The 23,690-nt window shown below is 40.9% G+C and overlaps 1 protein-coding gene across 9 annotated transcripts in view; it reads left to right on the top strand.

The window, feature by feature from the left end:
- The window catches only part of PDE1C (phosphodiesterase 1C), a 642,269-nt gene that overhangs the window by 213,941 nt on the left and 404,638 nt on the right, over window positions 1-23,690 (top strand). For all 9 annotated transcript variants that reach the window (XM_086396479.1, XM_086396463.1, XM_086396468.1 and 6 more), the window contains one exon: window positions 17,809-17,980. In XM_086396479.1, the coding sequence (XP_086252605.1) occupies window positions 17,809-17,980 (172 nt within the window). The remainder of the gene's footprint in view (window positions 1-17,808; window positions 17,981-23,690) is intronic.

Here is a 23,690-nt window from a genome sequence, read left to right as displayed (position 1 = left end):
CTGTGATGACCTAGAGGGGTGGGATTACGGATGGGAGGGAGGCTCTAGAGGGAGGGGATATATGTATACATATAGCTGATTCATTTTGTTGTATAGCAGACACTAACACAACATTGTAAAACAATTATGCTCCAACTGAAAAAAAAAAGGTGAAAAAAACAACAAAAACTGATCAGAGGCACCTTTATTATAAACCCTGGTCTGAACCTCAAGACAAAATTGTCACTCCCTCATTTGTTTGTTATCTATATACTTTATACAGTTATTACTTGCTACTATATTAGTATAACATATTATCTACATTATAAATAACTATTTTATCTATTTATTTATTTGTGCCAGGTCTTAGCTGTAGCATATGGGATTTAGTTTGCTGACCAGGGCCCCTGCATTGGAAGCATGGAGTCTTCATCACTGGACCACTACGGAAGTCCCTATAAATAGCTTTTTATTGACTGTCTCTCTACTAGATTTGGGTCATTTGAAGGCAGAAACTATGCCTTGCCAGACAGTGTATAATAAATGTTCAATAAATATTTGTTCAGTTTGACTGAAAGCAGAGTGAATGGGAATGTTCTGGATCTGTAACAATTCCAAACAAGGGGAGAAATCCCACTCATTGCCTGGACAGCTCTTAGGGATGCAAAGTCAGTTACCTCACTAGAAAGAAGTCAGATGCATTTTAACTTACAGGACTCCCATGATTTTCCAGTCACAACTTCCTGTGATGCCTTCTTTTTCAACAAATATTTATGGAGCACCTACTGTGTGCCAAGGACTGTGTCTGCTCCCCCTCCTTTGACAGTGCAGTGGTTCCTGCCATAGTGTCTTTAGGCCCTGGCTAAGTCTTGGGTTGAAGCCCAGGCTGGACACCTACGGCCTATAGGACTGTGAAATGTGCAATTCCAAGGACATCATCCTGCAAACTCAGCTATGAACAACTCCTCCTGCAACTGTACAGTCCTGGAGACTCTGTTGAAATTCTCATATTCGCAGCTGCAGTTCTTGGAACTTGTGAAAGAATTACTTAGGTTCCAAGTCAGTAATTTTATGAAGCTAGGTTCCCTAATACAGGGCAGGATAAGAAGAGAGGTCAAGATGTGATGCCAATTGGGTGAGAAGCTGAAAACTCTTACGTGATACAATTAAAACACATGGAAGAAAAGATTGATGAGAGATTCATTCATATTTTAAATACAGTTTTACAGCCTCAGAAGCAGATATCTAAGGAGGAGATAAAAAAAGTTAACCTTGAAGGACATTTTGAGTGCAGGAGTGTAAACATGAGTGGATCACTGTTCTTTCCCTAAAGGAGCCAGACAATGCATTGTTCTTACTTTATTACCAGCAATGGCTAGTTTGGGCCAAAATGAGAAGGAGTTCTTCTCTGTGACTAATAAATATGCTTGTTTTTCTGGAACTCTCAATTAAAACTCCAGATCTCCAAGCAATTACTTCACATATTCATATTTTTGATCACAGTATACATACTATTTAAACATGTAGCAAAGAGTCAGATGGGACTTAGTGAGTAAACAGACAACAAGGATGAACGTGGCACATTGTTCCGAGTGCTCAGAATACTTTCGTACGTGTTGAAAGTGACTGAATTCATTCCCACCAGGTTTTTATAATGAGATTAAAAAATCAATCCTGGAACTTCCCAAAGGAATACTAGGCAGATTTACAAATGAATCACCCAGCAGATGGTAAGACTTGGATTTTTGCATGCTTTGCAGACATTAGCATACTTCAAGGTAGTTATGCATTGAAAAATTTTATTCAATTATGGGGTGGTGGTGGTGGTGTCTGAATTAGTGGTAGTCTAAATTATAGAAAAATTTAAAAAAATACTCTCTTCTAATTCTCAAACTTCCAAGTTACCCTAACCATTAACAAAGTGTTTGTCAAGTAGACTTCACTCTTAATAGATAAAGTTTCTCTTTTAATTAGCATACTAAATGCATGCTGTCAAAGTTCTTGAAAACAGTCTCCTTTTAATCTTGTCTACATCATTACTCTGCTGAACAGGCTCATCCTTTTGATGTGTGGCAAAGAATAATCGAGACATTTCCTCTTGGAATTGATGGTCTCACTCTGTAGTGATCCACTGCACCAGATGAATTTCTAAATAGACTTTGAAAATTATGTAGGAGCTGTGCCCATCAACTGGGTAAAGACAAATGCAAGGCTTTGCTTTGAAGCAGGTTGGGCACTGTTCTTACTGTTCTCTTTAGGCTTGGGTTATGTATTACTTTTGTGAAAACTAGCTGTTTGCATATGAATGTCAGTCTTAACTCTTGGTTCTTTCGGCTGAGTTTATGTGGCAGCCCAGATAATTGAAAGTCACTCAGTCGTGTCCGACTCTTTGTGACCCCATGGACTGTATAGTCCATGGAGTTCTCCAGGCCAGAATACTGGAGTGGGTAGCCATTTCCTTCTCGGGGGATCTTCCCAATCCAGGGATTGAACCCAGGTCTCCCGCATTGCAGGCGGATTCTTTACCTGTTGAACCACCAGGCAGCCCAGGTAGATTAGTGAATGAAACCTAGAGTGACCTACGTGCCTTGCCTTTTAGGAAACAAGTTATATATAACCTTTTTGCATTCCAGAATGGTTAAACTACGGTCACCCCCCAACCAAATTATGAAGAACTAAGGAAATTAAGCATCATCCTAAAGACTTAGGGAAAAAGTAGACTTCTGAAAAATGATTTAATATAGAAACTAAAAGAAAAAATGTAAACGCTATTTTGCATTCTCCAGAAGAGGCAAAAAGACACAATCCCTATGATAGGAGCAGAAAGCTGTTAAGAAGAAGAGCAGGCTGATTTTTAGTTGAGATGCAAAAGTAACAATGCAAAGAAAGTAAATATGAAACATAGGAATTAAAATCTTCTATGCTGAAGTATAGAAATGACCCTGGAAAGATTTTCATCAGTGATTGGAAGACAAACTTGAGAAACGGTGTGTTAGACTACAGGAGAAGGCAATGGCACCCCACTCCAGTACTCTTGCCTGGAAAATCCCATGGATGGAGGAGCCTGGTAGCCTGCAGTCCATGGGGTCGAGAAGAGTCGGATGTGACTGAATGACTTCACTTTCACTTTTCACTTTCATGCATTGGAGAAGGAAGTGGCAACCCACTCCAGTGTTCTTGCCTGGAGAATCCCAGGTTCGGGGGAGCCTGGTGGGCTGCCGTCTATGGGGTCTCATGGAGTCGGACACGACTGAAGTGACTTGGCAGCAGCAGACTACAGATGAAAGGGATGAACTGAAAATGAGAAAAGATAGTAGTAGGAGGTCAGAGAAAGAAACAACCTACACAAATTAATGAATCATAGATATTTTGAGACTGAAGCCACTCAATTGGTACAGAAGAAGTAATCAAAGATAAAGTTGAAGCCAGCTTGCCTGAACAGAAAAAAGTAAGGTTTGAGTCTGCATATTGAAAGGGCTTGTGTTCCAGAAAAAAATTTAAAAATCAATGAACATAATCCACAATTACATATATACTAGCAAATTTTTTGAGATACAAAGATAAAGAAAAATGTCTGCCTGCAAAGGAAAAGCAACCACTATCAGCTTGGTTCCTAATTCCCTTTTACAGCATATAAATAGTAGAAGATAATTGAGAAATTGTTCCAAGTTTAATGTAAAATTCAGTAAATCTGTACCTAAGCTGTTGTTCATGTGTATCTCGTTAACCAACATGTCATTCCTGAAAAGAGTTATTTGAGGATGTACTTAAGCCAACTGAAACATGAATCAAAATAAATTCTGTAGAGCTGTCCTGTTTCATAAAATATAACTGTTGAGCACTTGAAATGTGGCTAATTCTGAGATCTGTAAGTATAAAATACACATTGGGTTTTAAAGAAAAAAGGAATAATGTAAGAATCCCATTAATCATTTTATATAGATTACTTGTTTAAATATAATATTTTGGATTTACTGACTTAAAGAATATAATTTATTGAGTTAATTTTACCTGTTTGACTTTAATAAATATAGCTACCAGAAAATTTAAAATTATACACATGGCTTCTCTGTGTTGGACAGTGCTGCTCTAGATGATAAATTATTATGTTAAAGAACTGTGAGCACCAAAACCAGGTCAGTGTATCCTAAGTCCAAAGTTAAGGATAAACAAAGTTGGAAGGCAACACGTAATGTTCAACAGAGTTCTTAGCAGTGGAACTTCTTAATATTAAAATATCAATTTAGAAACAAACTATAAAAATTCGTATAACATCAGTGAAAGAGAATAGAAGAATTGGAAGGCTACCTTTTTGTTGTTGTTGTTGATAGGTAAGAAGTGGATTTAGTCACAGAGAAGTACATTTCACAGACAGAGTGTGGGCCATTGCAGAGGGTGAGTGCAGTGGCCTCAAAATGTGGCATAGTTAGCTTTCATGGGCTGAGTAATGTCATAGGCTAATAAGTGGGAGGATTATTACTAAGATCACAGACCTGGGTTTCAGAACCTAATAAAGCTCAGGTTCTTGATGTCTCATTATAGAAAGAATTCTGTGAGAGACAAAGTGATAGGTAAGAAGTGGATTTATTCAGAGAGAAACACACTCCACAGACAGAGTGTGGGCCATGACAGAGAATGAGTTCAATGGCCAGGAAGGCTAATTTAATAATTTCATACAGGCAGGAGTAATAGCAACTGGGTTGTTATTGGTGTTGACAGTAAGATAATAAGAGAAAAAGAATATATAAGAATGTATATTTTTAAATTTAAAGATAACTATCATAGTTTTCCAATTATTACAACTATGTATTATTTCAATAAATAAAGACATCACTTTGCTGACAAAGGTCCGTATAGTCAAGGCTATGGTCTTTCCAGTGGTCATGTACAGTTGTGAGACCTGGACCTTAAAGAAGGCAGAGTACTGAAGAATCGATGCCTTTGAACTGTGGTGCTGTAGAAGATTCTTGAGAGTCCCTTGGACAGCAGGGAGATCAAACCAGTCAATTTTAAAAGAAATCAACCCTGAATACTCATTGGAAGGACTGATGCTGAAGCTGAAGCTCCAATATTTTGGCCACCTGCTGCAAACAGCCAACTCATTGGAAAAGACCCTGATGGTGGGAAAGATTGAGGGCAGAAGGAGAAGAGGGCCTCAGAGGATGAAATGGCTAGATGGCATCACCAATGGAATGGACATGAACTTGGGCAAACTCTGAGAGATGGTGAGGAACAGGGAGGTCTGAAGTGCTGCAGTCTATGGAATCACGAAGAGTAGGACATGACTGGGCAATTGAACAACAGCATTATTTCAAAAGGCAAAACTAAAACAAAAAAATGATAAGCAAGAATGTTTCAGGCAAGCACAAGGAAAAAGGAGATAGCTATGGCAGTGTTGAATTTTATGAAAAGCAGAATAAAGAGCTGAGTCATTTTCTATTGATAAAGGTTGTAGTCCACAATGCAGATGTGATAGCTGTATATCTTTTTTTCTGCACATAGAGTGAATCTTTTCTTTAAATAAAGTGCCCATGAAATAGTTACAAAAGTTACCCTGTGTTGGATGACTGATGCACATCAGTAAATAACCTAAAGCAAGATTTGATTACATAGAGCATAATCTCTGACTATATTGGTATAAAATCTAGAAAGTAAACAGAAAAAATCAATTAAGAAAAGAAAAAAAGGAACAAAGCAAAAAAGAAATTGGAAGAAAGAAGAAAAGCTGAGAAGCTTACATGACAACAACCAAAATACTTTAACCATTTGAAATACGTTTTCAGAAACAGTCAACTTCTGGGTCAAAAAAGAAAATAAAAAATTTCATTGCAGTCTTCTTAGAAAGGACAGTCAATTGGAAGTTGGCATGCCAAAACTGGTGACTTGTACCAAAGCTATAGACACAAATACTCTGCTGAAAAAAAAAATTAGGGAAAAAAGAGGAATATAAACTTACTCAAAGTAGAGGGAATGAAAATATAAACCTAAAAGCAAAAACAAATGAGTTAGAAATGAGAAAAGCAGTAGAATGTATTGATTCATGAGCCAGCTCCTTAAGGCAACAAAAGTAACCTTGAGAATGGCACTCCCCATTCTGGCACTCACAGAAAGCCTGTGATGATAGAATGTTTTATATTGGCACTATCCAATGCAGTAGCTACGAGTCACATGTGTCTGTTATGCATCTGAGGTGTGACTGGTGCAACTGAGGAAGTGAATTTTTAATTTTGTTAAATTTAGATTTTTAACTGAAGTAAGTGGAGAGTGAAAAAGTTGGCTTAAAGCTCAACATTCAGAAAACGAAGATCATGGCATCCAGTCCCATCACTTCATGGGAAATAGATGGGGAAACAGTGGAAACAGTAGCAGACTTGATTTGTGGGGGCTCCAAAATCACTGCAGATGGTGACTGCAGCCATGAAATTAAAAGATGCTTACTCCTTGGAAGGAAAGTTATGACCAACCTAGATAGCATATTCAAAAGCAGAGATGTTACTTTGCCAACAAAGGTTCGTCTAGTCAAGGCTATGGTTTTTCCTGTGGTCATGTATGGATGTGAGAGTTGGATTGTGAAGAAGGCTGAGTGCTGAAGAATTGATGCTTCTGAACTGTAGTGTTGTAGAAGACTCTTGAGAGTCCCTTGGACTGCAAGGAGATCCAACCAGTCCATTCTAAAGGAGATCAGCCCTGGGATTTCTTTGGAAGGAATGATGCTGAAGCTGAAACTCCAGTACTTTGGCCACCTCATGTGAAGAGTTGACTCATTGGAAAAGACTCTGATGCTGGGAGGGATTGGGGGCAGGAGGAGAAGGGGACGACAGAGGATGAGATGGCTGGATGGCATCACTGACTCGATGGATGTGAGTCTGAGTGAACTCTGGGAGTTGGTGATGGACAGGGAGGCCTGGCATGCTGCGATTCTTGGGGTCGCAAAGAGTCGGACACGACTGAGTGACTGAACTGAACTGATAGTTAATTTACAGTGTTGTGTTAGTTTCAGTGATTCAGGTATATCTGAATCACTATGCTGGACACCTGAAATTAACACAACATTGTAAATCATCTACACTTATATATATACTTTTTTCAGATTCTTTTCTACTATAGGTTATTATAAGATACTGAATATAATTTTAAGCATTCCTTGGCATTGTCTTTCTTTGGGATTGGAATGAAAACTGGCTTTTCAGTTCTGTGGCTACTGCTAAGTTTTCCAAATTTGCTGGCATACTGAGTGCAGCACCTTCACAGCATCATCTTTTAGGATTTGAAATAGTTCAACTGGATTCCATCATCTCCACTAGCTTTGTTCATAGTGATGCTTCCTAAGATCCACTTGACTTTGCATTCCAGAATGTCTGGCTTTAGATGAGTGATCACACGATCGTGATTATCTGGGTCATAAAGATCTTTTTTGTTTAGTTTTCTGTGTATTCTTGCCACCTCTTCTTAATGTCTTCTGCTTCTGTTAGATCCATACCATTTCTGTCCTTCATTGTGCCCATCTTTGCATGAACTGTTCCTTGGTATCTCTAATTTTCTTGAAGAGATTTCTAGTCTTTTCCATTCTGTTGTTTTCCTCTATTTCTTTGATACAGAGGAAAGAAATCTTTGATCACTGAGGAAGGCTTTCTTATCTCTCCTTGCTGTCCTTTGGAACTCTGCATTCAAATGGGTATATCTTTCCTTTTCACTTCTCTTCTTTTCACTGCTATTTGTAAGGCCTCGTCTACAACCATTTTGCCTTTTTGCATTTCTTTTTCTTGGGGATGGTCTTGATCACTGCCTCCTGTACAATGTCATGAACCTCTGTCTATAGTTCTTCAGGCACTCTGTCTATCAGATCTAATCCCTAGAAATCTGTATATAGATCAAGAAGCAACAGTCAGAACTGGACATGGAACAACACACTGGTTCCAAATCGGGAAAGGAGTACATCAAGATTGTATATTGTCACCCTGCTTATTTAACTTATATGCAGAGTACATCATGAGAAATGCTGGACTGGATGAAGCACAAGCTGAAATCAAGACTGCTGGGAGAAATATCAATAATCTCAGACATGCAGATGACACCACCCTTATGGCAGAAAGCGAAGAAGAACTAAAGAGCCTCTTGATCAAAGTGAAAGAGGAAAGTGAAAAAGCTGGCTTAAAGCTCAACATTCAGAAAACTAAGATCATGGCATCTGGTCCCATCACTTCATGGCAAATAGATGGGGAAACAATGCAAACAGTGAGAGACTTTATTTTTGGGGGCTCCAAAATCACTGCAGATGGTGACTGCAGCCATAAAAGATGCTTGCTCCTTGAAAGAAAAGCTATGACTGACCTAGACAGCATATTAAAAAGCAACAAAGGTCCATCTAGTCAAAGTTATGGTTATTCCAGTAGTCATGTATGGATGTGAGAGTCGGACTATAAAGAAAACTGAGCGCCTCGATGCTTTTGAACTGTGGTGTTGGAGAAGACTCTTGAGAGTCCCTTGGACTGCAAGGAGGCCAAAGTAGTCCATCCTAAAGGAAATAAGTCCTGAATATTCATTGGAAGGACTGATACTGAAGCTGAAACTCCAACACTTAGGCCACCTGATGTGAAGAGCTGACTCTTTTGAAAAGACTCTGATGCTGGGAAAGTTTGAAGGCAGGAGAAGGGGATGACAGAGGATAAGATGGTTGGATGGCATAACCGACTCAATGGACACGTGTTTGAGCAAGCTTCGGGAATTGGTGATGGACAGGGAAGCCTGGCGTGCTGCAGTCCATGGGGTCACAAAGAGTCGGACATGATTGACTGACTGAACTGAACTGAATGTAATTTTATTCAATTTTAATTGATCTAAATTTAGTCACCACATATGAATAATGACTACCATATTGGAAAAAACATTTCTGGAAGGTGAACAGAAAAGAAAATAAATAAGTGAAGAAATACTCAAAACTATTAATTTATCAGTTAGTTCAGCTGCTCAGTTGTGTCTGACTCTTTGCAACCCCATGCACTGCAGCATGCCGGGCGTCCCTGTCCATCACCAACTTCTAGAGCTTGCTCAAACTCATGTCCATTGAGTCAATGATGCCATTCAACCATCTTATCCTCTTATTATTATTGTATAGGTGAAGATTAAGATACAAAATGTCATAGGAATCCATGCTAACTGAATTGAATATTTCTACAAAATGGCAGTTTCTAAAGGGATATATTGACTTCTGAAGAAATAAATATTCTCAGTGCAACTATAACAAAAAAAGACATTCAAAAGTTTGTAAAATGATGACTTTGCTAGAGATACTTTGGATCCAAAGAGTTTTATAGGCAGTTTTATTCAGATATCAGGGAATAGATTATTCCCATGATAATGACTACGTAAGAGAAAGAATTAGTGGCTAATTTCCTTTATGTATATAATATGCAAAAAAGTCTTAAATAGACTTCTAGTAATGCAAATCTCTTAAGTATAGTACAATAACAATACAATATGACCAAGTAGAATGCATTATTTGAGTAATGCAAGGTGGCTTAAGTATTAAGAAACATTTTAGAGTATATTTCAGATGTTGTATAGACACGACTTTTAAGACCAATACATGGTTATCTCAAATCCTCACCCCACATCTGTTTCAATCTCTAAAATTCAATCAGTGGATTTTTCAGGGGTTTCTCTATGGTTCTTCTTATTATCTCTGACTATCTTTTCCTGTCTGTTGAATTTTTTCCTACACTTTGTCTTGCGGATGTCGACTTACTCTTTTCCAGACAACAAAAGACAGTTTTTGAATTCTCTCCCCAATATCATTTTTGCAAAGCAACCTGCGTGTGAGATATTTACTCTTACAGAGTGGCGGTTACACTGCAGTTCCACATGCTGCTGCTGCTAAGTCGCTTCAGTCGTGTCCAACTCTGTGCGACCCCATAGACGGCAGCCCACCAGGCTCCCCCATCCCTGGGATTCTCCAGGCAAGAACACTGGAGTGGGTTGCCATTTCACTTAACATAAGCATGGATGTCAGACTTCTAGGTTCTTTGAAAGTTCTTCACTTATTTTTGCAAAATATGATTGCAGCTGTATTGCTCTGCCTTCTCTCTCTCCTCTTCTTTTCCCCCTCTCTTTTGTTCTTGCCCTTCTCTAAATTCTGTTCATTTTGAATGAAGAATAATTTAACTCTTTCTTTGTTGTTTCTCCCTCCTCCAACCAACTTCTGTGATATCAAGATATTTTCACCACAAAGTTCCCTAGAGGAAACTTGATTCCATCTGGAAAATAGGGCTTTTTTTTTTTTTTCCTTCTCTTATTTTGCTACTAATTTAACACATCCATAGATGAGAGGGAGACAGAGGTAGAGAGAAAGAGAGAGAAGAAAAAACACATGATCATCTCAATAGATGGTAAAGTCATTACCATTAAATATTTTATTTCTTGCAACAATCACCCAGACAACTAGCTTATAAAAGAAAATTTATAATAAAACTACAACAGAAAATTCTATAGACATGTCTCTTTTTGAACTTGAGAAGCCGAAATAAAGGAGGAGGTCTTGCACTATCAGATAGATATAAAGTTAAAATAAGTAAAATAATGTGATTTGGTTGTTAAAAAAGGTTAATTTAATATGATAACTCAGAAATAAATCCTCACATATTTGAGAATTTAGAATATGTCATCACAGATCAAGTCGTATTATTATATTTTGCTGCTGCCCACCCCCCCAACCTCAGTGTGTATGATATCTGAAATAGAATTAAATTTTCCAATCTCTTTGAAATTACAGTAGATAGAATTTGTGAAATGTTTATAACACCAAGACTTAGTATATTGAAAATAATAGAGCAGAACCCGTGTAACTGATTTAAAGGTATTCAAAACATTATTAATCCTTTGCCTTCCACAGCATCAGTAGCATTTTATTTTAGTGAGCAACTGGGCTTTATTAGCTTCATTCCAGACCTCTGTACTCCAGCCCCACTTTTTCTACTCCCTGGGAATTTTAGGAGCCTTATACTCCCAAAAGGAGAGAATGTCTACAAATGCCATGTCACAGATATTTTGAGAACTGTTGAAGGTTTTCAAGGTTTTTTTTTCTTTCACCACCTTTCTGGAGAATTAAATCTCTCTCTCTCTCTCTCTTTTTGTAGGACTCTAACTTCTCAGCCTTCTGCCAGCATACTGCTTGTGTATTTTTTTTTGTTAGGAACCAAGTTGATAAGTCACTTGTCAGATTTAAATGGGATTACCACATCACCTTGGGCTCCTCCTGCCAGCAGTTTATCAAGCTGCCATCATTAGACACACTTTGAAATGAATCTGTAGTTATTTTGGATTTAGAGTCTTCTCACTTTCTTGCCTTCTTGTCTTTTCTTAACCCATTAGACTCATCTTGCATTATTCATGTCTCCCTGCAGCCTGAACCTCCTTTAAAGTGAGGTAGTGAAAATCACCCAGTTGTATCCATCTCTTTGCGACCGCATGGACTGTAGCCCACCAGGCTCCTCTGCCCATGGGATTCTCCAGGCAAGAATACTGGAGTGGGTTGCCATGCCCTCCTCCAGGGGATCTTCCTTACTTGAGGATCTTCCCAATCCAAGGATCGAAACTGGGTCTCCTGCATTGCAGGCAGATTCTTTACTGTCTGAGCCACCAGGGAAGCAAACATGCAGAAGGTTCTCTCTAGTGTCAGATGGGATGTATCTTTATCCTTATGTAAGGGGATATCTTTTTCATAGTAAAAAATGCAGAGCATTTTGCTGGGTCTACACTATGTGTGTGTTTATTGACTCACAAATAAAATACAGTGTGGTGTACCACTCTGATCCCTGGATTAGGAGAATGAGGGTTTTGGATCAAAGCAATTTGTGTCTTCTCTGTGATCTAGGTGATTTGCTCTCTTGGAGTCTTAATGTCTTAGTGTTCAGTAATGTTTCAGTAATACATCCTGTGGGTTGATTTGATGATTAAATGAAATAATGCTGGTGAAGGCATCATGACAATGCTCAGAACACAGCAATTACTGAACAAATGTTGGTTACGTCTGGATCTGAGCACTTGTTCTTCTGATAAGCTCAATGGTGTGGATGCTGACTTTGTGATTCTGGAAGGTTTATAAGAGATCTGAAGTGTTCATAGGGTACACAAAAAGTTGTCTTTGTGAAGAAAGAAGATTTATGGCACGGGTGGAGGGGGTATAACAGGAAAGGAGGAGGTTATAGGCATTGGATAAGAGTCAGGAACAAGTCAAAGGAGAGACGAAAGCTGGAACGGGGAGGGGAGGGGAGTGGAGTGAGCAGAAGCAGATGAGATGGAGTGGGCTGAATGGAGTTGCTCATCTCCTACACCTGAGCCACAGTATTTTTGGTACCCTGAAGGCTTATTTTATCTATGATTTCCCTCATGGGGTTTTTTATATTATTGAGAGAGACCTGTGTGACTCTGTTTCCATGTTTTTGCTTCTACTTAGTCAGAAGGAATTTTCATGCTTTCAAAGTCAACTGAAAATAAATTAGAGCAGGGGAGTTTTTATTTTTCATTTTGCCAGAGCAGACCATTCCAGTGTCCCTGGAGATGGCTCTGCCCACATTTGTGGAGAATCAGAGGAGAAGTTCTCTCCCCTTCTCGTGGAGTTCAAAAAGGAACTAGATGGGATGCCCACCGAACTTTTTTGTCCATTTCAAAGTCTTGAACCATTTCTCTCGACCATCTTTATTGGGGAGGGGTAGGGGAAAACCAATTCATTTTTCAAAAGCCTGGCTCTAGTCTGAAGCAGTCAGAGGCTGCCTTGCATTTTTCTGCCTCTCCAAAGTTTTTTGAGGGCAAGGGTGGTGTAATAAAAGTTTCCATATGTCTTGAAGCATCTGACAGAGCTCTGAGTGCTCCACACTTCCCTGGAGTGTTGGCGTCACAAAAATATGAATACATCCCCTTCTGTGGATGGTTGGCGTGTTATCAGTAGAGTCGTGCCCCAGGCATAGCCACTGTTTTGAAGCCTTCCAATTTTGTGCTGTGTTGTTCACCTAAAGTAGACTGTTGTCAAAAATTTACCGTCAGAAAGAGATTAAAACAGATAATAGCAAAATTCTCCTCATAATGCTTTACGTTATGCCAGCTTCCTGGATCTCCCTTGGGTTTGTGCCGTAGGGCCAGGTTATAGATGATAAGACACTAATGAGCTGTTATAATTAGATCCTTGTGGATGGAGCCCAAGTTCTACTTAAATTACAGCTTTTATCAAGTCAGATAATGGCTGGAACACTCCAGGACAGGGCTGGGGCTTGGTATTGCCCTTCTCTAAAACGTTTATTATTATTTTAGTTTTTTAAATTATTGTTTGGGTTCAGTGAGAAGGGTAATTTTTCCCCCTATGTTGTCATGCTATGAAAATTTTCTTATCTCAGTCACGATAGAAGTACTTGCTGAAATAAGAGTATTCTTATTTGAATCACATAGTCATCATCTGTGTGCTTCCTCTTCATGAATATGGAGGAGATCTTTGCTTATATTTTCTATCTTGAAATGCAACTTTGCAGAACACGATTCAACTCTAGGCCCATGAACTGCTCCACCTTCAGCATTTTCTAATGGCATCACAGTCTACCTTGCTGCTTAAGCAGAAACCTCAGTTCATCTTGCTACTTCCCTCTTCTTCATCCTCTACACCCAATTACCAAATCCTACTGATTCTACATCTCTTAAATTCACCCATTTCTCCTTCATTATCAGTAAGCTTTTCCAAATCCCTCATTTTCTCACGGCCAGTTTGTGTTTTGGCTGATCATCCAATTCTAGACTCTTGCACACTTCCCAACTGTAATGTCCTCTGAATTGCTGGATCCCAACATTTTTTTCTTTTTTTTTGAGCAAAAACTATCCACTCTGCCTTTTTAAGTTAAAAACCAAAACAAAACAAAAAAGAAATCAAAGACTATCCCAAGAGAGTAATTGTTCTCTGGACTCTCAAAGGTCAAGAGAAACAGGCCACTTCCATTTAAGTTTCCCAGAATATTAAAAAATGAGGAAATGCCAAAATAAGTTATAAAATTTTTGTGTGTTATAACTATGCACTTAAGAATTAATAATTTTAGCATGAGGAAACTATGCCATGTAGTTATGCCTTTCACAAGATGATTGGAAGATTTATTAAAATACCAATTCCTAGTACTTTATAGGTGGTGTTTTTTGGATAGGGGGAACACCTTTATATTAATGTGATGAGCATACCTATAACATTTAGGAAAGCATTTGTCTGCAAACAACCGAAGACCTAAGAATGTAATAAGTAGGTATTTATACATCTCACATCTAGGAATCTGCCTATTTATTGTAATTGCATATGGGCTGATTCATCCCAAGGGAACCAGTCTCATTCATTTTTCTATTTCTAGAGCCCAGAGTGGAACCTGGCATATTGAGGGAAATCAAAATGTGTCTATTGAATGAATGGGCTTCCCATGTGGTACAGTGGTGGAGTCTGCCTGCCAATGCAGGAGATGTGGATTTGCTTTCTGGGCTGAGAAGATCCCCTGGAGGAGGAAGTGGCAACCCACTCCAGTATTCTTGCCTGGAAAATTCCAGGTGGGCTACAGTCCATAGGGTCACAAAGAGTCAGACCATGACTAAGCCACTGAGCATGCACGTACATATTGAATGAATAAATGAAAGAATGCAGGGAATGGGTGGGGAGTTTATTGTAAGGCTTCAGTTAGGTCAAATTTAAGAAAACAGGCTGCTGCTTTTTATCTCTCTCCTAGAACCAGAACTTTGTTAACATAGGACCAGACCTGCATTAATAGGTCCAGATCTTCTTAAGATATGTGTTGAGGACTTTTAAGCAGCTTTTAGGAAAAGCTGTCATGTATTTCAGGAGTTTGAGGGTTCTGTTTCCTGCCCTTAATGTGCTTTACTTTTCTCCCGATTGACACAGAAGCAGTTTGGTTGTGGGACACCCCCCAAGAGGTCAGCTGTGACCATGGCCATTAACAGAGTTGTTTGCAGGACTTCTCTGGTGGTTCAGTGATTAAGAGTCTGCCTACCAATTCAGGATTCATGGGTTCGATCCCAGGTCCAGGAAGATCCCAGATACCATGGAGCAGCTAAGCCCATGGGCCACAACTATTTAGCCTGTGTTCTAGAGCCAAGGAGCTGCAACTACTGAGCCCACGTGCCCTAGAGCCCGTGCTCCGCAACAAGAGAAGTCATTGCAGTGAGAAGCCCGCACACCACCAGTAGAGAGTAGCCCCCGATGCACCGCAACTAGAAAAAAGCCCAGCAATGAAGACCCAGCACAGCCAAAAATTAATACATTAAAAAAAAAGTTTTAAAAAAGATTGTTTTTGGATTCATGTGTGTCCTTGGTGAAGGTTCAGGAATCCTTGTGAGATGCTCCCTTCCGTGTGTAAAGTTCTTTTGCTCTTAACTGCAGAGACAGCCTTCAGGCACAGTAAACTGTGGTGATTTCTTATGTTGAGGGCTGTGGATGGCTGGTCAGGGAGACGTTCCTGTGAGCATACAGATCTATTCTCTACCCCACCCATCACATGCATTTTACTTTAGCTGAAACTGCTCCTTATTCCTCCACGCACACTTCCTCATAATGAGTCTTTGCATGAATTACAAAAATGTCCTTCTTCTGCATGGATGGGGTAGGAAAAGCCGACTCCCTCTGCATGGACACAGTTCCATGGGTGCATGACTTGGAGACCTGACATTATATCTAAGCAAAGATAAAGGTTTTCTTTCCTCTGAGAGGAGTGTAACCAGCATTGCCCAATGGTAATTGGTTAATGATAATAGTCATGCCCTCAGTCTCTAAAAAAATGACTTGCTCATAGACTTTTAAACTAATAACGATTTTTATTATTTATTTTAAATATTTATTTATATTTTTATAAATTTTAATTTTATAATATTTTTAGATTTATAGAGAATTTGCAAAGATGGTACAAAGAGTTCCCATATATCCCCTTTCAGTTTCCCCTATTTTTAAGCTCTTATATGAGTATGGTATATTTGTCACAATTAATGAACCAAAATTGATAATACATTATTATTAACTAATGTACATGCTTGATTGAAATTTCCTTAGTTTTTCCTAATATCCTTTCTGAGTTTCAGGAGCCGGTCAGGATACCACATTTAGTTATCAGATCTTCTTAGGTTCTTCTAGGTGGTTCCAGGTTTTCAGACTTTCCCTGTTTTTTGATAAGCTTACTAGTTTTGAGGAATACTGGTCAGATGTTTCGCTGAATGTCTCTCAGTTGAGATTTGCCTAATGTTTTCCCTATAACTAGATTGTTTTAATAGGCTTTATGATTATTTAGGTATGACAAGGCCAGAGGATGACTGCCATTGAAAAGATAGTTTGTTGATCTTCACAGATCCCCCAAGAAGGAGTACATGTTATACCACAGAGGCTGTGCTGGAAGCACTGGGGTTGGTGTGAGGCAGAGGGAGGAAGGGACGCTGGGCAGGAGTCTTTGTGTGGTTTCTGCAGTAAGGACTGGTTCTGCCGGGTGAGCAGGCTTAGGATTGGCTAGTCTGAATAATGTCCGTGGGCTCTGGGGCATAGGGACTGTCCCTAGCTGTCTGCTACCTGTCTTGGGTCATCGGGGCGGGTGGGTAGTGGCTTAGGACTTGGAAACTTGGTACGGGAACTGTCATGCTGTGGACTCTGGTTTGGTTAGTTTGTTTCTGAAAAGCATACCCCGGGGAAGGGGACTCTTCTTGGAGAATTGGGGTGGGGGGAGACGAGGGAGGGAGGAGGCCAAGGCAGGGTGGCTCAGGGATGTGATCTGGTTTTCCAGAACAGAGCGTGTCTGGGGTATGCATGTAACACAGGTGTCTTACAGAACAGCCTACGGAAGCTAGAAACATGCTTAATACTTGGGGTTCTATATTGTGGGGTAAAGTGCCACTTTCAATCCGTCATATCAAGGGTACCTGATATCCGTATAACTTATCATTGTTGATATTGACCTCGACTGCCTGGCTGATCGGACCGTAATTTGTGGCACTGTACCTACTTCATGTCTGCCTTGAATGTTCATCTCGTATGTTTGGAGTGTTTCTAGGGTAGGATATTGATTAACGTTCAGTGTCATTTTCCTTGAGTCTTGAGCTTCCAGAAGAATGAACCTGCCTATAGTGGGTTCTGGCTCTCTTTGGGGTGCCTGTCTCCATAGACTAGAGATTTGAAACTTGGGTCTTGGGCAAGATAAATTCATGGGGAGACTTGTGTCTGAACATCCTGCGTGCATGCATGCTAAGTTGCTCCAGTCGTGTTCAACTCTTTGTGACCCCATGGACTGTAGGCTCCTCTGTCCATGGGATTCTCCAGACAAGAACACTGGAGTGGGTTGCCATGCTCTTCTCCAGAGGATCTTCCCGACCCAGGGACTGAGCCTGCACCTGTTACGTCTCCTGCATTGGCAGGCGGGTTCTTTACCATTAGTGCCACCTGAGAAGACGTCTGAACATCCTACTGTTCTCTAAAACGGTAGTCCTGTGTATACTTCCAATTGCTGAATAAACATGTCAGTGAATACTGACAACTGTCAGGAGTTAGAGTTGATTACCACTGAAATGAAACAGAATATATATTCGTAATACTTAGCTGTCTGTTAAGATACTCACGAGTATGAACCTATTTTTGTATATAAATTTAAAAAATCCTGGTTACTCCATAAGTTAAAATCTTTTGGAGCCCTCTGATGTTGGTGCAGATCATGAAAAATATGTCAGTGTTACTGCTCTGCTTTTGAAAATCCTGAGTTGGGCAAGGCAGGACATGGAGTTGGTTGGTAACTCACCTGCATCCTTTTATTTTTCCCCCTCGTGCTTCAGGGTCTAAGTCGCAGAACTGTCTGTGGAACTCCCTCATCGATGGGCTCACCGGGAATGTCAAGGAGAAGCCACGGCCTACAATTGTCCATGACCCCCGGCCACCTGAGGAAATCCTTGCTGATGAATTGCCTCAGCTCGACAGCCCGGAAGCCTTGGTGAAAACGTCCTTCAGGTTTGGTGGATTGCAGCTCAGTTTGTTCCTTCTTGTTTGAGTGTGCATTGATTTCAGTCCAGTTGGACGCATCGTCAGCGTGGCCCGAAAATTACCTCATTTCTTTGCACTTACTTAGAATTGATGAAGAAGTGTTGGAATTAGTGCTCACTGGACTTGTGGCTGGATTTCCTGAATGTAGTGAGGACTGTATCAGTAGTTAAGTTGCTGTTGATACTTAATTGGTATTGGCATCTAAATGCTGAGGCAAAGAATTTACTGATATTGGCAATTTGAATGGGATTAATGAGTCTTTTGCTTCAGAGGAGGTTGCAGCATGGAGATAAGCACACAGAGAAAAAGCACGTGGTGGGGATGAATTCAGCCGGGTGCCTTTAGCATCCCTTGCTGGGGGAAGAGTTCTGGTTGTGAGAGATGTGAGGGCTGCGGGCTCCTGAAAGGAAGTGGGGGATCTTCTTGTGTGGTTTCCCAGATGGCTGTTGACTCTGTTCTTATTCATCATTTGGTTTTGCCTCTTCTCTCAAAAGTCTCTTGTGTTTTCTTTTCATATGGTATTCCACTTTCGTCATAATTGTATTTGTATTAAATAACAATCAGTCTGAGTATGGGTGTGGTATAGAAGTGATTTTTTTCCCTCAGTGGGTCTTTTCAACTCACTTTTGGAATACATGGTCGTACTGGTATCAGAAATGAAGATTTAATGATTTTGCTAGCCTGCCTCCCTCCCCGCTTCCCTTGTTAACCTAATTTTACTGCTTTCATTTTTCTCTGCATTGTCTAAGACTCTCATACCCTCCACATGGCTAGTAGAATGCATGAACTTCCCTTTTCTTCCCTCATAGACAAATCAGACAAGATTTGGAGTCCAGGAAATACATCTGAAAACTGTGCTCTCCTTTGCATGCAGGTGATGTGTGTAATCGCCCAGTAAAAGCCATTTCATTGTGCGAAGGTTCTTAGTGTGGACTGAATTATAGATGAGTTCTGAAAAGGAGTGATGAATAGGGGGTTGGATTTCTTTATATAACGTGACTGATGCAGTGGCGGGACCAGAATTGCAAGGCAAATGCTTTTCTTATTCCTCATAAAGGTTTGGTTACTGCATTGTGAGGTTTAAATAAAATAAAACCCACTCAAGTAGAGAGAATGAACCTGCAATTCTTTGCAAGTGACTGTGAGGGAAGAGGGGAGGGTGAATGGCTCTCGTGGTCTGTGTGTTCCCGTCTCCAAGCATCTCTGGTGCAGTCAGCCCCTGTGTATTCTGTCTTCTGGTAGCTATGCCTTCCACCCCAAACCAGGTTCATGGTCTTCTTCAATGAATGGCTGAAGAGTTGCTCTCATGAAGAGAACATCTTATTTGCTAACCCAACTCCATTACCATCATCCCTTCTCTTTGCATCCCTTCTGTGCTCTTTAATAGAGAAACTGTACTGGCCATGAAACTGGCCATGAACTTCTTTTGATCCACTAGTTATATTATGTGCCAAGGTCTCAGTTCCAGAAAGAGATAAGTTATACATTTGTTAAGATCAGGATTTACTTCTGGTTCCTTGTAGTGCTTTGGTGTGGTTGGTGTAGTGTTTGGTGTAGTGCTTTTGGTGGGTAGGCTTATTTACACAGCAGGTGTAGATATGCCAGTTGTACAGCAGTGGGAGCCAGAAAGGTATTGGCATTTGTTATTCATTTATTGGTCTCCTTAATGCAACTCTGTGCTATCCTGGAACCATCCTTTCTTTCAAGGAAGATAGTTGATTCCAACAGCCATGTTAGAGGGTAAGTATTCTCTAATGTAGTAGTCCTTAACTGTGGTAGTCATGTCAGTTGTGAGATTTGTTGCAGATAAATTATTATAAGCCAAAGATGGAAACAGCTTGCTTATCGAGAAATAAATTTGAGCAGGATCAAGGTTGCCCTTGTAATAATGCTGCTTGTTTTCTGTACGCCTTTAGAGTTCAGAGAAGGAGTGAGTGATAGCTGGATTGTAAATAATGCTGATAGGAATATATCCCTGTGTGTTCCCCTACCTCACCATTTACTCCAGGAGTGAAAAAATGTGAGAATTGCTGACTCCAATGTTAGTGAGTCTGGGAAATCTAGGAAGACTGGTGTGTTATACTCCTAAACTTCAGGGGTGCATCTGTGATCAGTGCTCTCAACCCTAAGATAACTTAAGTGTAGTCATTCCTTTGCTGAGATTGAGGTGTTGGGTTCTTTTTTCTGACTCTGAAATTCAGAGCCTCTCAGTCACCATGCCTTGTGTGTATGTGTGTGTGTGTGCTTTGGACACATTTATAGACAACCCCACACCCAGTTAAGGGATCCAGGCATGTGACTGTGAACATCCTGCCCTTTGCAGTTCTGCAGAGTTGTGTTTACTGTGGAGGAGCATGTGATTCTCATGAGTTGGCATCATCTGCCCTCATAGCTTCCCTGCAGGAGCGTTACTACTGAGCAACATGGGGTAAGGGGTAACTTAGCTTGCTGTCTTCTCTTTCTCCTTCTTCATACATGGAGGGCATTTGGATATTTGGGGCCACAAAATATGGTCATTTTTTTTTCTCCCTGGGCAAGGAAACGCCTGTTTATCAGTGCTGGAGTTGTTCCTGTGGGAATCAGACCAAGGGACCCTCGTTGGGACCCTGACACTCAGCTGCTTCCTCCTACAGGAGATGCTCTGTCCCAAGGACACCTCTTCCATCAGCCTCTGTAATGAGTGTATGTGGTAGGTGGGGGCATCCTCCCCAGGCAGCAGCTCGGGACACACCTGCAGGCAGTGGTTGGCGGCCGTCTCCTGCTCCTCCACGCCTTTGAGTGATACACACAATGTGAATTATATCAGACTTGGGTTTTGTGGCTCCAGGTGCAGACACTGTGGGCTCTGAAAGCTCATGAAGCCTCTGGCATGAAAAGTCTGCTTTTAAGACTGAGACTTATGAAAAGAAGAAAGCAGGAACCATAACTAAATAAAAAGACTTCATTGTTTGGGAAGTAGACACTCCTGGGAACTGTACCTCAGATGCCTGTCTTCCTTGTTCCTCACCTCTTGTTCCTTTGAACCTTGTTCTACTCAGGGTTTTCTTAAAAGAGATGAGAGAATATGCTGAAACTGGAGCTTAAGGAAGACAGACTGCTCCAGCCAGTCTGATTAGTGACAGGAACCTCAGGAATTACCACTAGAGGACCCAAGAGAACAGGAAAGAGCTGGCTGCTGAGCTTCCTTTTCTCCCCAGCTTCTAGTGTGCACGTTTGCCAAGGTGGGACCTGGTCCAGATTGTACTGAAAGTCAAGGAAACCCATGTTTATTGAGCATCGACTGTGTCTAGGAACCGTCCATTTGTTTGCTCATTTAATCTTCTCAAATACAAACAAGATAAGTAGCGCTATCCCAGTTGTACAGGTCACGAAACTGAGTCCTAGAGAGGTCAGTCAGCTTACCCAGAGCCATCCAGCAGGAGGCAGAGCTGGGAATTTCAGTCCAGTCTGCCTGGTTCCAAAGCCTTACCCTCTCCAGTGTGTTCCACTATCACCACGCCACCTTGACTTTCCTGCTCCTGGGTTTGCTCGTGGTGAAATAAAGATGGCATGATTGGCTCTACTAATTTGGATGTGCAATTTAGATATGTAGTGAGGCTTATCCTATGAGACTGACCCTGTTCTATTGCACTAAATCCTTTTTCTAGTCCAAATTTATATTTTTAATCCACTTATTCTTCTTGGGTAGGAGCCCTTTAAGGCAAACTTTGTGTCCAAATTCCTTGAGGGATCCTATTAAATGCAGATCCACATTCATTAGATCTGGGTTGTAGCCTGTGAATTTAACAAGCTCCCAAGTAATGTGATGGTCCAAGGACCACCCTCTGAGGAGTGAGTCATGGGCTTTGGAATACCACAGGCACGAATTTGCACACTGTCTTCTAAACTGTGTGATTTGAGTTATGGTTTTGATTCTCAGTTGCCTTATTTTACAAATGAAACAGTGAAATAACAACATAATGGCCTTGGGCCCTATAGCTGGTATTAAGTAAATGATGAATAAGACAGACCCTAATTCCTTCTCTCTCCCAGGTTTCAAAACCCTCTTTAGGAGTGGATTGATCCTCCACACCTTGACCCCTTCTTCTGTGACTGGGCTCTGCAGTGAGCCGCAGGCTGGGAATATGAGCCTAGTAGGTACTTTGTGAGCAAGACCAGCCACTGGTCTTGCCTTTGTGGGCAGTAGTGGAAATTCTGAAGCCAACCAGTGCATTGGCCATTTCAGTTATTAGTGCTTACCTTGAATTATGTGACTCAACACAGGCAGAGTTGCCAGGTTTTGGGAATTTTGCATTTGGAAGAAGAGCATGTTCACTCCCTGGAGAATCACTGGGGGTTTGATGAGCTTCTGTTCCCACGTTGAATGGACTTATCTGGGTTCTGGCAAAAGTGTTTCTGATTCTATACATAGCTTATTGAGAATATGTTCCAGAGAGCAGAATTACATTGAGCCAACACCCTTGGCCGCAGATGAGATTAAGTTCTTGTCAGATCCCATTTAATGGATTATGCTTTCATTGCAGAATTACATTTTTGAACTCATCCTCATTTTGGCTTTTGGCAGTCATTTTTCCACCAGGGGCTGTGGCCAAGAAGCCAGTTTCTGACTTGATTACTTTCAGGAAATGTGCAATCTGGCTGATGATACAGTGTGGCATGGGGTAGCATCCCCTGTAGCTTTGGACCCCACCCTGGGATGAGTCATGGGTTACAATTCCCAATTAGCTCATAGGAAGTCTGCTCACATGTCTTTCTCTATAACCATATGTTGGTCACCCACTGGGAACTTCGGGGACCCTAACTTCTGTGACTTGTGCTGCCTCTTGGGAGTTGACATTTTTCTTCTCTAGTCTTCACTAATCCTAAGCAGTAGACTCCTGCTCAAGTCTGTAAAGGGGAAAAAAGAAAGGATGAATTCTGATTTTTTTTTTTAACTCAGCAGAGTTTCTGTTGTAACTTTGGCTTCCCACAGGGGAAATATTGATATTTAGGCTTTTCTTTATAAGCGAGTTTTTATAGACAATTTTTTCAGTGTTGGAAATTGACAAAGCATATATTATGTAGACACTTCCATCTGCATTCTCCCTAGTCTTTCCATTGGTATTTTGGGAAAGTGGGAGTTTGTCTGTGTGGTGGCCTTATGAATGCACCTTTCCCATCTCTGACCACTGGGAACATGCTTCACCCATGGCCCTGGCTTCTGCAGGAGGATATTTGTCCCTGTGATGGTTCCGTCTGTGTTTCTCAAGGGCACTTTCAGCCAATGACTGAGAGTGCCTGGGGTCCTAAGGGTGACCATTCTTGGGAGACTTGGGTCTCCTCTGATAGGGGCATCTGCTTGAGAGCTCCCCAGTGACCTCCGTGAGCTTTCTTTAGAATTGCACTGTGATCTAAGAGGCTGCCACCCAGCCTATCTCCTTCTCTACTTCACTGGGAGTCAGATCTGCATCTCGCCTTTCCCTACCTCTCTGGCTGGCTGCCCATTTTCTCTTTCAAATGTTTCCCCCTGATAAGTTCTTTGCATATCTAATCCTTCCTTGGTACTTGCTTCCTCGAGGGCCCTGGCTGATGCAGTCTCCCACTATGCTCTGATCCTCAACTGGCCCACCACTGCCCGCTCTGTGCTGTGGACACAGCTTCCAGGCTACTGGCCTAGAAATCCTGGGCCAGTTTCTCT

The sequence above is a fragment of the Bos grunniens genome, chromosome 4, assembly GCF_055505025.1.
Source record: "Bos grunniens cultivar Pamir isolate PY7600 chromosome 4, Bosgru_T2T1.0, whole genome shotgun sequence".
NCBI classification, from domain to species: Eukaryota; Metazoa; Chordata; class Mammalia; order Artiodactyla; family Bovidae; genus Bos; species Bos grunniens.
This window is presented reverse-complemented; position numbering and strand designations above follow the sequence as displayed.